Source organism: Coregonus clupeaformis, chromosome 25 (genome assembly GCF_020615455.1).
Source record: "Coregonus clupeaformis isolate EN_2021a chromosome 25, ASM2061545v1, whole genome shotgun sequence".
In the NCBI taxonomy this organism is placed as follows: domain Eukaryota; kingdom Metazoa; phylum Chordata; class Actinopteri; order Salmoniformes; family Salmonidae; genus Coregonus; species Coregonus clupeaformis.
This window is the reverse complement of record NC_059216.1, coordinates 34722228-34738888: the sequence shown is the minus strand read 5'-3', so window position 1 is coordinate 34738888 and position 16661 is coordinate 34722228. Positions and strand designations below refer to the sequence as shown.

The 16661-nt window shown below is 42.9% G+C and overlaps 1 protein-coding gene across 2 annotated transcripts in view; it reads right to left on the bottom strand.

Moving 5' to 3' along the window:
- Window positions 1-16661, bottom strand: part of tdp1 (tyrosyl-DNA phosphodiesterase 1) — an 85044-nt gene that overhangs the window by 16466 nt on the left and 51917 nt on the right. Inside the window, exons 14-16 of one of the 2 annotated variants that reach the window (XM_041848275.2) lie at window positions 13901-14003; window positions 10314-10419; window positions 7524-7619 (exon numbers count right to left, since the gene is read on the bottom strand). In XM_041848275.2, coding sequence (XP_041704209.2) covers window positions 7525-7619; window positions 10314-10419; window positions 13901-14003 — 304 coding nt within the window. In that variant the 3' untranslated portion in view covers window position 7524. The remainder of the gene's footprint in view (window positions 1-7523; window positions 7620-10313; window positions 10420-13900; window positions 14004-16661) is intronic. The other variant, XM_041848276.2, reaches the window with a different exon arrangement.

The following is a 16661-nucleotide window of genomic DNA, read 5'->3' as shown; positions in this document are numbered from 1 at the left end:
TGTCCACACACTCAATCAAACAGACTCCAACCTCTCCACAATGACCAAGACCAGAGAGCTGTGTAAGGACATCAGGGATAACATTGTAGACCTGCACAAGGCTAGGATGGGCTACAGGACAATAGGCAAGCAGCTTGGTGAGAAGGCAACAACTGTTGGCGCAATTATTAGAAAATGGAAGAAGTTCAAGATGATGGTCAATCACCCTCGGTCTGGGGCTCCATGCAAGATCTCACCTCGTGGGGCATCAATGATCATGAGGAAGGTGAGGGATCAGCCCAGAACTACACGGCAGGACCTGGTCAATGACCTGAAGAGAGCTGGGACCACAGTCTCAAAGAAAACCATTAGTAACACACTACGCCGTCATGGATAAAAATCCTGCAGCGCACACAAGGTCCCCCTGCTCAAGCCAGCGCATGTCCAGGCCCGTCTGAAGTTTGCCAATGACCATCTGGATGATCCAGAGGAGGAATGGGAGAAGGTCATGTGGTCTGATGAGACAAAAATATAGCTTTTTGGTCTAAACTCCACTCGCTGTGTTTGGAGGAAGAAGAAGGATGAGTACAACCCTAATAACACCATCCCAACCGTGAAGCATGGAGGTGGAAACATCATTCTTTGGGGATGCTTTTCTGCAAAGGGGACAGGACGACTGCACCGTATTGAGGGGAGGATGGATGGGGTCATGTACCGCGAGATCTTGGCCAACAACCTCCTTCCCTCAGTAAGAGCATTGAAGATGGGTCATGGATGGGTCTTCCAGCATGACAACGACCCGAAACACACAGCCAGGGAAACTAAGGAGCGTCTCCGTAAGAAGCATCTCAAGGTCCTGGAGTGGCCTAGCCAGTCTCCAGACCTGACCCCAATAGAAAATATTTGGAGGGAGCTGAAAGTACGTATTGCCCAGCGACAGCCCCGAAACCTGAAGGATCTGGAGGAGGTCTGTATGGAGGAGTGGGCCAAAATCCCTGCTGCAGTGTGTGCAAACCTGGTCAAGACCTACAGGAAACGTATGATCTCTGTAATTGCAAACAAAGGTTTTTGTACCAAACATTAAGTTCTGCTTTTCTGATGTATCAAATACTTATGTCATGCAATAAAATGCAAATTAATTACTTCAAATCAAATCAAATCAAATTTTATTGGTCACATGCGCCGAATACAACAGGTGCAGACATTACAGTGAAATGCTTACTTACAGCCCTTAACCAACAGTGCATTTATTTTAAACAAAAAAAAGTAAGAATAAAACAACAACAAAAAAAGTGTTGAGAAAAAAAGAGCAGAAGTAAAATAAAGTGACAGTAGGGAGGCTATATATACAGTAAAATAAAGTGACAGTAGGGAGGCTATATATACAGGGGGGTACCGTTGCAGAGTCAATGTGCGGGGGCACCGGCTAGTTGAGGTAGTTGAGGTAATATGTACATGTGGGTAGAGTTAAAGTGACTATGCATAAATACTTAACAGAGTAGCAGCAGCGTAAAAAGGATGGGGTGGGGGGGCAGTGCAAATAGTCCGGGTAGCCATGATTAGCTGTTCAGGAGTCTTATGGCTTGGGGGTAGAAGCTGTTGAGAAGTCTTTTGGACCTAGACTTGGCACTCCGGTACCGCTTGCCGTGCGGTAGCAGAGAGAACAGTCTATGACTAGGGTGGCTGGAGTCTTTGACAATTTTGAGGGCCTTCCTCTGACACCGCCTGGTATAGAGGTCCTGGATGGCAGGGAGCTTTGCCCCAGTGATGTACTGGGCCGTACGCACTACCCTCTGTAGTGCCTTGCGGTCAGAGGCCAAGCAGTTGCCATACCAGGCGGTGATGCAACCAGTCAGGATGCTTAAAAATCATACAATGTGATTTTCTGGATTTTAGATTCCGTCTCTCACAGTTGAAGTGTCCCTATGATACAAATTACAGACCTCTACATGCTTTGTAAGTAGGAAAACCTGCAAAATCGGCAGTGTATCAAATACTTGTTCTCCCCACTGTATATGGTTTACATAAGATTCAATCTGAGTGTGTGTACGTGTGTGTGATCAACGTTATTTTAGTCTCTTTGAACAGCTGTGTGTGTGCCTGCCACAAGACCACTTCAGAGAAGAGTGTGTGTAGAAGCCTGGTGAACCATGCTTACATTATGTACATGAATGAACTAGCACAGCTCAAGGACAGTACAATTTCACAGCCAATTGCTCATACACACACAAAGACAAACACACCACACACAACTCGTCGCTGTGTGCAAGCCGGCTCTTGACAGACGCAGCAGACACTCCAAAACACAGTCTCCAACGTCAGCCTCACACTATATCAGCACTACTCTCTCTCACTCCCTCCTTCTCTCTCCTCTCACCCCAGCGCTCACACAATATCTCTCTCCTCTCCTTCGGTCTCTCTCATCATCTTCTAGTCTCCCTCTCCTCTCCCTTTATTGCTCTCCTTTAATCCCAGTCCGCTCTCTCATCTTCGCTTCTCTCTTTCTCTCCTCTTCTCACTCAGTCTCTCTCCTCTCATCCTAGTCTCTTCATACTCTCTCCTCTCCACCTCTTTTCACCCGTCCTCATCATCCTCTTCACTCCCCCTATCTCTATGCACTCTCATCTCTGTCCTCACATGAGCTTCTCTCTACCTCAGTCTCTCTAATTATCTTCTCCACCTCTTTTCTCACCCCTCTGCTCTTCTCACCCGTCTCTCTCCTCACACACTCTCTTTTCTCCCTCTCATAATTGGGTCTTTTCCCCCGCTCTCCTCTCATCAGTCTCTCCCCACCTCTGTCCTTTCATCCCTCACCCCCCCACCACCCCATCTTACACAAGTACATACCGTGCATTTTCTTCTTTTGGCGCTATACTCCAAAAGTTCCGATTTTATATCAAACAATTACTATGAAGTTCAAGTGCAAACTATAAGCTTTAATTTGATGGTATTTTCATCCATATTGGGTGAATCGTTTCAAAATTACAGCACTTTTTGTATTTAGTCCCCCCATTTTAGGGAAGCCAAGTATTGGGACAAATTCACTTATTATTAAAGTAGTAAAAGGTTAAGTATTTGGTCCCATATTCATAGCATGCAATGACTACATCAAGCTTGTGACTCTACACATTTGTTGGATGCATTTGCTGTTTGTTTTAGTTGTTTCTGCCTAGTTTGTGCCCAATAGAACTGAATGGTAAATAATGTATTGTGTCATTTTGGAGTCACTTTTATTGTAAATGAGAATATAATGTTTCTAAACACTTCTACGGATCGTGAATAATGATGAGTGAGGAAGTAATAGACGCACAAATACCATACCTCCCAGAAAATGATAACCTCCCCTGTTATTGTAATGGTGAGCGGTTAGCATGTCTTGGGGGTATGATGTTTGTGCGTCTAACTTTCTCACTCATTATTCACAATTCATTCAGGATTAGCCGTAATCATGGTAGCATCCACATTAATGTAGAAGTGTTTAGAAACATATTATATTCTTATTTACAATAAAAGTGACTCCAAAATGACACAATACATTATTTACCATTCATTTCTATTGGGCACAAAATAATATTTGTACTACTTTAATACACATAACTGAATTTGTCCAAATACTTTTGCTCCCCTAAAAGTGGGGGATTATGTACAAAAAGCTATGTAATTTCTATGGTTTAAAATACACTGAAATGAAAGCTGACAGTCTGCACTGTAACCTCATAGTCATTGTTTGATATAAAATCCAAAGTTTTGAAGTACAGAGCTAACAGAATAAGTAAAATGTCACTGTCCCAATAATTACGGAGGGCACTGTATTTACAGAAGTTAACTCAGAACAGAAGGGTCACTTAATGCAACTACACTACATGACCAAAAGTATGTTGTCAGTCAAGGGGTGTGAATACTTTCTGCAGGTACTCTATATTGTAAAGTGCTTTCTGTCTTTGCCACAGGTGCTTTTAAAAGGAGCTCTGTGTGTCAGAGACCTGCGCGACTCCTTCCCTTTTCTGCTCTCTCCTCTCCACTCCATTTTTTTCTACCGCTCCTCTACTTCCCTCTCCTCTTTTCTCTGTTCCAGCTCCCCTCTCCGCCTCTCATCTTCGGTCCTCTCCTCTCCTCAAACTACTGCTCGAGGCTTTGATTTGCAATGTCTGAGCAACAGGAGAGTGTGTGTGTGCGCATCAAGAAGATTGTCATGTAATTGCCTCTCAAATTACTTACGTCAGTGCAGGTTGAATTTAAATTCCAACCTTAGACTTAAAATGGCTTAATGTCAAAATTATAACATATTACGTTTGTATATGAGACCTGCATTTTCACTACCATACCATTAGCATCACATCAACTAATTTCCAGGGAGAGTGGCATGGTTTCTGCTCCATTTCAGAAGTTGATGACACCCTAGGTAACTATTGCTGCATGGTAACCGTTGCCGACAGTGATGGTGGTGATGAGTAGTGATTAAATGTCAGAGTGGTGGTGATTGGCAAAGTGATGCAGCCGTGTCATGATTACCCATCAGGCAATGCTCTCCTTCTCACCCAGCAATTAGACAGATGCAATCACAGTGTGACACGCTAGCACGCAAAAGGTACACGGGCAAGCACGCACACACAGACAAACACAAGAGGGAGTTCATATATCCAATCAGTGTCTGATCGTGTAATGACACTCACTGACCCTCTACTTTCTTTCTTATCTTCCCCAGCCTGAACATTTGTCTCCACCCTTCTGAGTCTACTTGTTCCTCTCAAGGTTTCTTCCTTCTAGGGAGCTTTTCCTTGCCACTGTGCCAAAACTTGCTCGAGGGAATGACTATAAAGCACTTTCTAAAAGGGCTATATAAAATAAAGAGTTTGGTTGATTGAATAATTCATAACAACTTAACCATGAGTCGTCATGGCAGAGGTGACAGCGTGCTATTGTTAAGTCATCATCTCCATAGCTGCTGTACTGTAAGCTGTAATTTACACTAGCTAGGGCCAAGTCACCCTGTCACAGTTAAATACCATGCCTCCCTCACCCAACCACTCAGAACAATAATGGGATGCTTCATCTGCTACTGCTGTTCACTGTCTAGCAGTTTAAGGTTTTCAGTTCCACTGGCATTAAAGGCTCTAGCCTAACAGAAACTCATCAGACCCCAAGTTAGAAAGGGAATAGAAAGTTACTTCTGAATACAAAAAGTTACTGATGAATAGAAAGATTTCTAGCGTGTGTGTTGTTTCTGCAGAAGACACAGAGCTTTCAGAGATGGGGAAGGGGTGGGAAAATGTGAGTCACTGTGACAGAGGGTTTCTTATTTGTGTGCGTGTACATTTGAGTTGGAAATTAGGGCTATTCGGAAAAACCCTTTCCTTAGTAGCACAGATGATACAGTGTGACAGCTAGTCAGGGATACCTTTCCAAGTTCCCTAATAGTGACTGACTCCTCTATACCTCAATCTCTTCAGGGTGCGTATTCATAAACAGGGCTCGACATTAACGTTTGTCCGCTTGCCCGGGACAAGGGAAAAAAATTGTCGGACAAGGATAATAGACTGAGCTTGCCTGAATGGACAAGTAAAAAAAAAAAAAAAAAAAACACACAAAAATATTTAGATTTCTAACAATCAATTGGATCACTGTCCTAAGGATGCGAAGTGTTGTGCACTGTCAACTCCCAATCTCTGCACAGAGACACTTGTCTATCAGTGCGTAGGCTGCAAGTAGCGTACAGAGTTTGGGTGAAATGAATTGAGCTGCGAGTTGGAGTGGCTCGTCTGAAGACTCTTTCGTCCCGTGGCCCGCTGCGTTTTTACCTCAGCTGTCAAATGTGTGTAGCCTACTCTCTTGTCAGTGTTATCTCTGGGAGATGGAGAGCGGGAGATAGCAGTCTAATAAAATGTTTCTACAAGCACCGAAAGCTGGCAAGGCACCAGGAAAGCACCCCATCCGTCCACCACAACTACCAAACCTTGAACCAGCTGCTAAAAAGGCAGCATACGAGGAGAAAAGGATAAGAAAATTAATTCCAACCTGGAAAGAGAAGTTTCCATGGGTTTGACATGACACGGAGGGAGATGTCATGTACTGCTCGACCTGTCAGGATTTCCCCAGTATTGCAGACATGTAACTTAATCAAAACGGTTTTAACTGTTCTAGCGAATGTTGATTTTAGCAACCCGTTACCGACTGACAGGTTCAGGTTGGATAGCTATACATTATCTAGCTAGCTAATGTTAGCATAGAAGGCAGGCTAACGTTACTTGCCAGTCAATTAGCCACCAACAGGTTACATTGATCAGCTAATGCTAGCTATGCAGGGGAGTTTGGGATTTTGGCAATTAAGCCCTTTATCTTCTTCCCCAGTGAGATGAACTCGTGGATAACATTTTTATGTCTGCATGCAGCTTGAAGGTAGTTGATAACTAGTGTTAGCGCAATTGTTAACTAGCGTTATTGTGCTAGTTAGCTTTGGCTTGCGAAACTACGTCTCTAGACTAGAATAACCAAATGTGACAAATAGTGCTAGGCCTACATATTTTTTAGCAGCTACTGGCAAAACTTGGGCCTGAAATTTAAATGGGTTCCCCTGAGATAAACTAATTGTATCAAACAAATTAAGTGGTTATAGAATACAACCTTTTAGTGTCAATGAAGGAACTTTTACACAGAATTTGCTTTCTTTTTATTATTTTGTGTTGAGACAGCCTGCAGGACATAGAATAGAATATGAACAACACACAGCCAGCGTTAAGGGAATAATAATTTTTCCAAGTGGGGTCTCCTGCATTTTCTATTGTAAATTTGGGGTGTTGCAGAAAACGTTTGGGGACTCTTGGGTTATACTAATGCATTCCATCTTATTTCCATTTCAGGTCCTCCTCCTTGTACAAAGGAACAAGTGCTTTTAGGTATGACATATCATCTCACGCCAACAGCAAGCGCCACCAATCAACAGAGGCAGCAGCGTTGGCGAGATGGAGGGATACTCCACTACCACCTGTCATCCGAGGGGTCCAGCCGATGGAGGAGAAAATGTTGGCCAATATGACCAACATCATGCACACAGCCTACTACATGGCCAAAGAGGAGCACCCGTTCTCCCAGTTCACAAGTCTTCATGGCCTCATCCACAGGACTGGAGGGAAGCTGCCTGAATGCTACAACTCTGATGAGGCTTGTGCACAGTATGATTTTACAAAACATTCCTTTATCAACAGCCATAATCAAGAGCAAGCAAAGGCATTGGTTTAGTGTTTTTTGTTGTTGTTGTTGTTTCTATCCAACACCTGACTTCCAAAACAACACCACAAATAACTAATTTTGTTTACTGTTCTCTTTCCCCCCCATCAGCTTTATTGTGGTAATCTACGATACAGAGCAGGAGAAGCTCATGGAAAAGCTTACTCAAGCTAGATATTTCGGAATAATAGTTAATGGGGCAACAGACACAGCAACGCTCGAAAATGAGCATGTGTACGTCCGCTCCGTGGCAAAGTGTGTGAACGTGGTTTCTCAAGAATGAAAACGATCAAAACAGACTGGAGGTCGAGTTTGTCTACCTCACAACTGCAGAGGCTCATATTCCTGCCGGTGGAGTGTCCTCCCTTGGAAGACATTGATGCTGCCGCAGCTGCCAAAGATGGTGGTCTTCAAGTCTGAGAAAACATAGACCAGGGTTCAACCCCTAGTTGCCCAGACAACAGCGGCAGAGGGGAGATGACAAGTTGCAGGAGTTGGAGGAGAGCGAAGATGAGCTGGAGGAGGACTGATCACATACACCCACATGTGTCTATGTATCTCTGTCTATGTCTGCCTGCCTTCTAGGATGATACACAGGAAAGTCATCCTCATTTAAAGCAGTAAGTAGGTATACACCATGTCTGACTTCCTTAGTAAGTCCTATAAGTACTGTACATACATATGGTCATAAGTATCTTTTTTAAAATGTAATTGGTGGGTATGCGTGTGTTATTCACCAACATATGGACTTCATTGTGTGAGTCATTGTGTTTTGTGACATTTTGATCTCTGTGTTTTAGAGATGCATTTCTTTATCTATGTATGTCGCTATTGTGAAGTACAGCGCATTCGGAAAGTATTCAGACCCCTTGACCTTTTCCACATTTTGTTACGTTACAGCCTTATTCTAAAATGAATTAAATAAAATGTTTTCCTCATGAATCTCCACACAACACCCCATTATGACAATGCGAAAACTGGTTTTTAGAATAAATAAAAAAACTGAAATACCTTATTTACATTAGTATACAAACCCTTTGCTATGAGACTCGAAATTGAGCTCTGGTGCATCTTGTTTCCATTAATCATCCTTGAGCTGTTTCTACAACTTGATTGGAGTCCACCTGTGGTAAATTCAATTGATTGGACATGATTTGGAAAGGCACACACCTGTCTATATACAGGTCCCACAGTTGACAGTTCATGTCACAGCAAAAACCAAGCCATGAGGTCGAAAGAATTGTCTACAGCGCTCCGAGACAGGATTATGTTGAGGCAAAGATCTGGGGAAGGGTACCAAAACATTTCTGCAGCATTTAAGGTCCCCAAGAACACAGTGGCCTCCATCATTCTTAAATGGAAGAAGTTTGGAACCACCAAGACTCTACCTAGAGCTGGCCGCCCGGCCAAACTGAGCAATCGTGGGAGAAGGGCCTTGGTCAGGGAGGTGACCAAGAACCCGATGGTCACTCTGACAGAGCTCCAGAGGTCCTCTGTAGAGATGGGAGAACCTTCCAGAAGGACAACCATCTCCGCAGCACTCCACCAATCAGGTGTTTATGCTAGAGTGGCTAGAAGGAAGCCACTCCTCAGTAAAAGGCACATTACAGCCCACTTGGAGTTCTCCAAAGGCACCTAAAGGACTCTCAGACCATGAGAAACAAGATTCTCTGGTCTGATAAAACCAAGATTGAACTCTTTGGCCTGAGTGCCAAGCGTCACGTCTGGAGGAAACCTGGCACCATCCCTACAGTGAAGCATGGTGGTGGCAGCATCATGCTGTGGGGATGTTTTTCAGCAGCAGGGACTGGGAGACTAGTCAGGATCGAGGGAAAGATTAACAGAGAAAAGTACAGAGAGATCCTTGATGAAAACATGCTCCAGAGCGCTCAGGACCTCAGACTGGGGCGAAGGTTCAACTTCCAACAGGACAACAACCCTAAGCACACAGCCAAGACAATGCAGGAGTGGCTTCGGGACAAGTCTCTGAATGTCCTTGAGTGGCTCAGCAAGAGTTCGGACTTGAACCATATCGAACATATCTGGAGAGACCTGGAAATAGCTGTGCAGCGACGCTCCCCATCCAACCTGACAGAGCTTGAGAGGATCTGCAGAGAAGAATGGGAGAAACTCACCAAATACAGGTGTGCCAAGCTTGTAGCGTCATACCCAAGAAGACTCGAGGCTGTAATCATTGCAAAAGGTTCTTCAACAAAGTACTGAGTAAAGGGTCTGAATACTTATGTAAATGTCATAATTTACTACTACAGAATTTTCAGTTTCGGACAAGTATTTTTAGCTATTGAACAAGTAAATAATCAGTCCCACTTGTCAGTACTCCTTCATTGCCAACTACACCACATTGGATTTCCGACAGATTTAATACAGATAGACCATTTCTCAACACATTATTCCAGTGATTTACAGGCTGGATGGGGAGATGTCTCAACACTTACCTTCTACAGGCCTCTCTGTGCTTAGCATTTCATGCGCTGCTCCCAATGCAAATGTTAGCCAATCAACATTTGGCGAGGGACAGTTTGAGGCAGCAGATCTGTTCTAACCCCAGGCAATTATTATCAAATGAGTCAGAGTAGAGGACTCACACACCTCCACTTTCACTGATAAAACATTATTGTAGAGAAAAGTGCATTAAGAGATCGATCGGTCCACACACAGATATTGACGCAGTCACACACACTAGGGTTGAGCGGTATCCAGATTGTCATAAATGACTAAAAAATGTAAATGTCATACCGTTTCTGTACCATAATGGGGTATACGGTATCACCGGCAGTGCACACAAGGGGGCACTATTTATTTCCATTTTTAAAAAAGTATAAAAATATGCTAACAAATGCTAACAAAGTACTAGCGAATTCCTATAGCAGTCGTTAGCTAAATGCTAACAAGAGCAAGTGAACATAAACAAATTGCAAGGACAGACACCCCATCTCATAAAGTTTTACAACTATCTCAAGAGGTTTGCTGTGGTATTGAAAATCATACCGTGGGTATTTCAAAATACCTTGGTATATAGTAGATCAGCCAAGCCTAACACACAGTCACACACGTCAGTGTGTAGTGGAGGAACAAGGAAGTATAAGTACCTTTACTCGAGTAGCGTTTGGGTGGCAGGTCGAAGGGCACAGGAAATGAGGTAGAGGAAGTGGTGGCAGGAAACACATCCATCTGGATGGGAAAGGTACTCATGCTCTGAGAGGAGAAAAATACAGACCCTAAATCATTATTTAGTACTTAACTAGATTAACCTTTAATTCAACACATAGGTAGGAAAGGACAAAAAAAATCTCTCTCTCTCTCTCTCCCTCTCTCCCTGTCGCCTTTGCTTCATAGCCACTGATTTGTACAATTAGTAGATGACATTGCATTCACCAACTGACCACAGCAGTACATACTGTTTTGCTGGCCCATGACCTAGTACAATATCAAGCTATCACAGATTAATCATCACGAAGGAAAGGAGATAAAGAAGGGAACATAACAAACACTAACGGAATGTAGCCTAACTCTCTGTCAGTGTCTAAACGTGGTCCAGTAGAGACAAGAGACAAAAAGGAGACCCTGGCGTGAATTACCAGCGGAGACATTTATCTGTGCACTAAACACGGCTCCCTCCAGCTGCTACGGCAACGTGATTTCGCCACCGAGGCAGCACCTCATTGGCTCTTAAGTACAGTGAAGCTGAGAAATGCTCATGGAGTCTCCTCGGCAGGACAGAGATGGGTTTTCAGGGGAGAATTACCCTTGAAGTTATTGGGGACGCAGTATGGATGCTACAGACAGCACAGCTGGGGTGGAAGGGAGCATATCTGTCCACTGCAGATGAGAATTAAGTATGCTTAAGCTGTCACTATTTAGGGCAAAACAAATGGTTTCTGTCAAATGAGAGAACGTGAAGTGGATGTAATTAGTCAAACTGATTCATTGATCACACTTTTCAAATTAAATGTATTCATCAAAAAGAAAAGAGCTCTCTCCATTCTGTCCATCCATCCATCCATGAAGACAAACAGGCAGACAGACAGACAGACTGACAAAGAGACGGTCAGACACCCTCAAACCCACACAAGTTGTGCTGTACTGATGCTGCATCAAATCAGGGACAAATCGGCTTATGTCCCAGAGAACAGAACGACCACACCGGGAGAAAGAGACAGAATACAGTCACAAAGACCAAGGGGAAAAAAGAAAGAAAGAGAAGAACACAGCTCCAAGTGAATGATTCTACTATTCACAACACACAAGGTAATGGTTACACTAACCTGTTTAGCGTCTTATTAAATGGACCTCGTTCTTTTAAATAGAACAATACACAAAGAAGACTTGTCTTTTAAAGGAAGAAGTCTTTGTGTGACTGTCCCTACTGAGGCACATCTGAGGTCTGAAGTGTTCCTCTCAAATGCAACAAGAGAGACACAATCAATGGTGACCCTGAATGTCAGAAAGTTGTGATGACTAGCTATATTCTTCCATAAATGCTTTCATTTCTTTCTATGGGAAAACTAGGAAGTGTTCTTTAATAGTGGGGGCTAGGCGCTTTGTTCTGGTCAGGTCAATGTTGAAGCTCTGGCCCTCTAAACCAGCGTCACCTCCACAACCATACTGTTGCTAAGCAACTGTTGAGGTAATTAAGGGGCAAGGGACAAATTACACTGTGTGTGTGTGTGTGTGTGTGTGTGTGTGTGTGTGTGTGTGTGTGTGTGTGTGTGTGTGTGTTGAAAGCCCTCTCTCTCTGTCTACATATGGAGGATAGCGGAGAGACAGTCATTATTACATGTACAGTTGAAGTCGGAAGTTTACACACACCTTAGCCAAATACATTTAAACTCAGTTTTTCACAATTCCTGACATTTAATCCTAGTAAAAATTCCCTGTCTTAGGTCAGTTAGGATCACCACTTTATTTTAAGAATGTGAAATGTCAGAATAATAGTAGAGAGAATGATTTATTTGAGCTTTTATTTCTTTCATCACATTCCCAGTGGTTCAGAAGTTTACATACACTCAATTAGTATTTGGTAGCATTGCCTTTAAATTGTTTAACTTGGGTCAAACGCTTCGGGTAGCCTTCCACAAGCTTCCCACAATAAGTTGGGTGAATTTTGGCCCATTCCTCCTGACAGAGCTGGTGTAACTGAGTCAGGTTTGTAGGCCTCCTTGCTCGCACACGCTTTTTCAGTTCTGCCCACACATTTTCTATAGGATTGAGGTCAGGGCTTTGTGATGGCCACTCCAATACCTTGAATTTGTTGTCCTTAAGCCATTTTGGCACAACTTTGGAAGTTTGCTTGGGATCATTGTCCATTTGGAAGACCCATTTGAGACCAAGCTTTAACTTCCTGACTGATGTCTTGAGATGTTGCTTCAATATATCCACATAATTTTCCTTCCTCATGATGCCATGTATTTTGTGAAGTGCACCAGTCCCTCCTGCAGCAAAGCACCCCCACAGCATGATGCTGCCACCCCCGTGCTTCACGGTTGGGATGGTGTTCTTCGGCTTGCAAGCGTCCCCCTTATTCCTCCAAACATAACGATGGTCATTATGGCCAAACAGTTCTATTTTTGTTTCATCAGATCAGAGGACATTTCTCCAAAAAGTAAGATCTTTGTCCCCATGTGCAGTTGCAAACCGTAGTCTGGCTTTTTTACATTTACATTTATGTCATTTTGCAGACGCTCTTATCCAGAGCGACTTATAAATAGGTGCATTCACCTTATAGCCAGTGGGATAACCACTTTACAATGTTTTATTTTTATTTTGTTTTTTTCTTTGGGGGGGTTTGGAGCAGTGGCTTCTTCCTTGCTGAGCGGCCTTTCAGGTTATGTCGATATAGGACTCGTTTTACTGTGGATATAGGTACTTTTGTAGCTGTTGTTTCCTCCAGCATCTTCACAGGGTCCTTTGCTGTTGTTCTGGGATTGATTTGCACTTTTCGCACCAAAGTACGTTAATCTCTAGGAGACAGAACGAGTCTCCTTCCTGAGCGGTATGACGGCTGCGTGGTCCCATGGTGTTTATACTTGCGTACTATTGTTTGTACAGATGAACGTGGTACCTTCAGGCGTTTGGAAATTGCTCCCAAGTGTGAACCAGACTTGTGAAGGTCTACAAATATTTTTCTGAGGTCTTGGCTGATTTATTTTGATTTTCCCATGATGTCACGCAAAGAGGCACTGAGGTTGAAGGTAGGCCTTGAAATACATCCACAGGTACACCTCCAATTGACTCAAATTATGTAAATTAGCCTATCAGAAGCTTCTAAAGCCCTGACATCATTTTCTGGAATTTTCCAAGCTGTTTAAAGGCGCCGTCAACTTAGTGTATGTAAACTTCTGACCCACTGGAATTGTGATACAGTGAATTATAAAAGTAAAATAATCTGTCTGTAAACAATTGTTGGAAAAATTACTTGTGTCATGCACAAAGTAGATGTCCTAACCGACTTGCCAAAACTAAAGTTTGTTAACAAGAAATTTGTGGAGTGGTTGAAAAACGAGTTTTAATGACTCCAACCTAAGTGTATGTAAACTTCCGACTTCAACTGTACATAAAAGGAGTATGTTTACCGAGCCCTAGTCTAGTATCCTAATTTAAGATCCATGCACATAACTCGAAGGCACATCTCCCTTGGACATCAATGTGTATGTGCGCGTGCGTGCGTGTCACTTACGAAGGCAGAGGGCACATAGAGGACTCCCAGTTCGTATGATCGAACCATCACCTGCGTGTTGTTCTTCTCCAGAGCCCCCCACGCTGCTTTGGACAGGTTAGCACTGGGGACAGGAGAACACACACACATACGATAAAGGACACATGCACATAATATATTGAAACTAGATAGAAAAATGTATGACAACTACTACATACATGTATTTTCCCCCACATCGCACAAAATGGGTAGTTGACGTCGTCCCGACGTATTGAAAGGTTAGCGTCTCTCGTCTTCACATACAATAAATTGGCTAATGGACACCAGAAGTAAATGTCCCCTTAATGGGAAACCCTGTTGTGCGATTACGTCACCAAAGCAAAGTCTTGACCCACATCTACGGTAGAGCTGTACTCAACTCAGATGAATTGCATTTTTGTCAGAAATGACAAAGTTCATCTGGCCACACTTTCTGCGGTTAAGAAGATACAGTATCACTGCTGTTCTAGGGACTTTGGATAATACATGATGATACGTTACTAAATTGCAACACCCACATCAGAACATAAAGAAAAGAGCCTCCATATGGTTTTTTGACAGTGGTGTACAGTGCATTTGGAAAGTATTCAGACCCCTTGACTTTTTCCACATTTTGTTACGTTACAGCCTTATTCTAAAATTGATTAAATAAATAAAAATCCTCATAAATCTACACACAATACCCAATAATGACAAAGTGAAAACAGGTTTAGATATTTTTACAAACGGGACTGCCCCGGTGGATCTCACTTCAGACCGGTACTTTACGACCTCTCCAGCTTGCTGTTAATAAAGAATGATTCATTTAAGATTGACTTCAGGTGTCCCTGGTGGTAATTTCCACAACAATTTGGCGTCACAAACGAGATTATTGATTCTGCCTGCGGAGCTTTCCAGTGAGGGTCTGCGAGGAAAACCAGTGAAGCATTTTTATGAAGCGTGAGGGAAATTCCCATCTGACCAAAAGATGACGAGGACCCGCCCAGACCAGACCCTTACTGTGGGCTGCCCAGGAGGACACACATAATCCGCGAACAATTTAGGGACACGGCAACTGAATTTCAGTAAGTCAATTTAAATGAATCTGTAAAAAAATATGTAAAAAAAAAAATCCATTGTCTTATGGTGAGAAGGCTATTCACTAGTCTTCTGGTGAGATGACTAGAGCGAGGGCGAGTAACGGTCCCATGGAAAGCCCTGCTGAAAGCTGTCTGTAGGCATTTATTGAAGAAGTGTCTACGTGGTCTGCAGCCACAACAAATAGTACAAGGTATTATTGAGCACAGGGTGTTATTTTATATGTATAGGAAGTAGCGGCAAGAGAACCGTTGAAGATACATATGGTGCATAAGAAGTAACGACAAGAGAATCGTTGAAGATGCAGAGAGAGTAGTAAGGGAGATTACTGAGAGTGTTTGGGAATAGTACTAAGTGAATGTGGATGTGAGTGTGAAAGAGGTGTGTGTTGAATGAATACCCCAACCAGTTCTGTGAACTGAGTTTTTCGATCTATAACGTTATCTAGGGGTTCTGTCCACCACCGCCCGTCGATCTACATGTAGTGAGCACTGACAGGAGAAGCCATTGAACAATTTGAGAGGGTAACAGCTGAGATGGGTAAGGGCTGTAACAATGAAGGCTAGAGTTCACACTGAGATTTCCTCGAGAACATGATATGTGTACCTCTCGGCTGCGCTGTGATTCTTGCTGGTGGTGTGGATGTAAATACCTAAGTTGATTTATAACGTTATATAGGGATTCTGTATGTGTGTGTGGGAAGATATGAAAAGAGAGATGAAATTGTATGTGTGTATAATCGGTTACTAGAGATCTGATAAAGTAAAAATGGAGATTAAAAAAAAAATTATAATAATATACACCAGCATCCTCAGTTTCCCCTGCTCTACCACTCCGCCCACTTCCTTAGTCTATGATAGCGGCTACATTTGACTTTTATTCAGTTTAGAATCAATAGTAGTACAATCAATCAAGCCCTTGTCATGCAAAAATAATCACGTTCAGTTTAAACTCTGTTCAACCCCGGCTCAACCTGGCTTGACCTGAAGATTGATTGTTGGACATGACAGGTCCACACTCAATCTCTCAAACATACCCAAACCAAACTCTTCTCTCCCATCATGCTGTAATTACTCATGATTAGTCTGAACTCTGTTCAACTCTGGCTCCGCTCTCAGGACTTTGTTTGAGGAGAGCGGCAAAAGGCAACAGTCTGGTTTCAGTCTCTGATAAGGTAGGACAGCCATGGATTAGATAAGAGCGAGGAATTCGACCCGAGGTCAGTTCCCCATTTCACACACACACAAACCCAGTGAAAGGAACAAATTAAGTTCTTGCCTGTGAACAGAAAATTCGGACTATATGTTCGTCCTGTCTGTGATTAACTTTGTTTATCCAATAGTTTACTGAAAAATCTTCATCAATAGCCCTATTTGGCAAAAGACCAAGTCCATATTATGGCAAAAACAGCTCAAATAAGCAAAGAGAAATGACAGTCCATCATTACTTTAAGACATGAAGGTCAGTCAATACGGAACATTTCAAGGATTTTGAATGTTTCTTCAAGTGCAGTTGCAAAAATCATCAAGCGCTATGATGAAACTGGCTCTCATGAGGACCGCCACAGGAAAGGAAGACCCAGAATTACCTCTGCTGCAAAGGATAAGTTCATTAGAGTTAACTGCATCTCAGATTGCAGCCCAAATAAATGAATCACAGAGTTCAA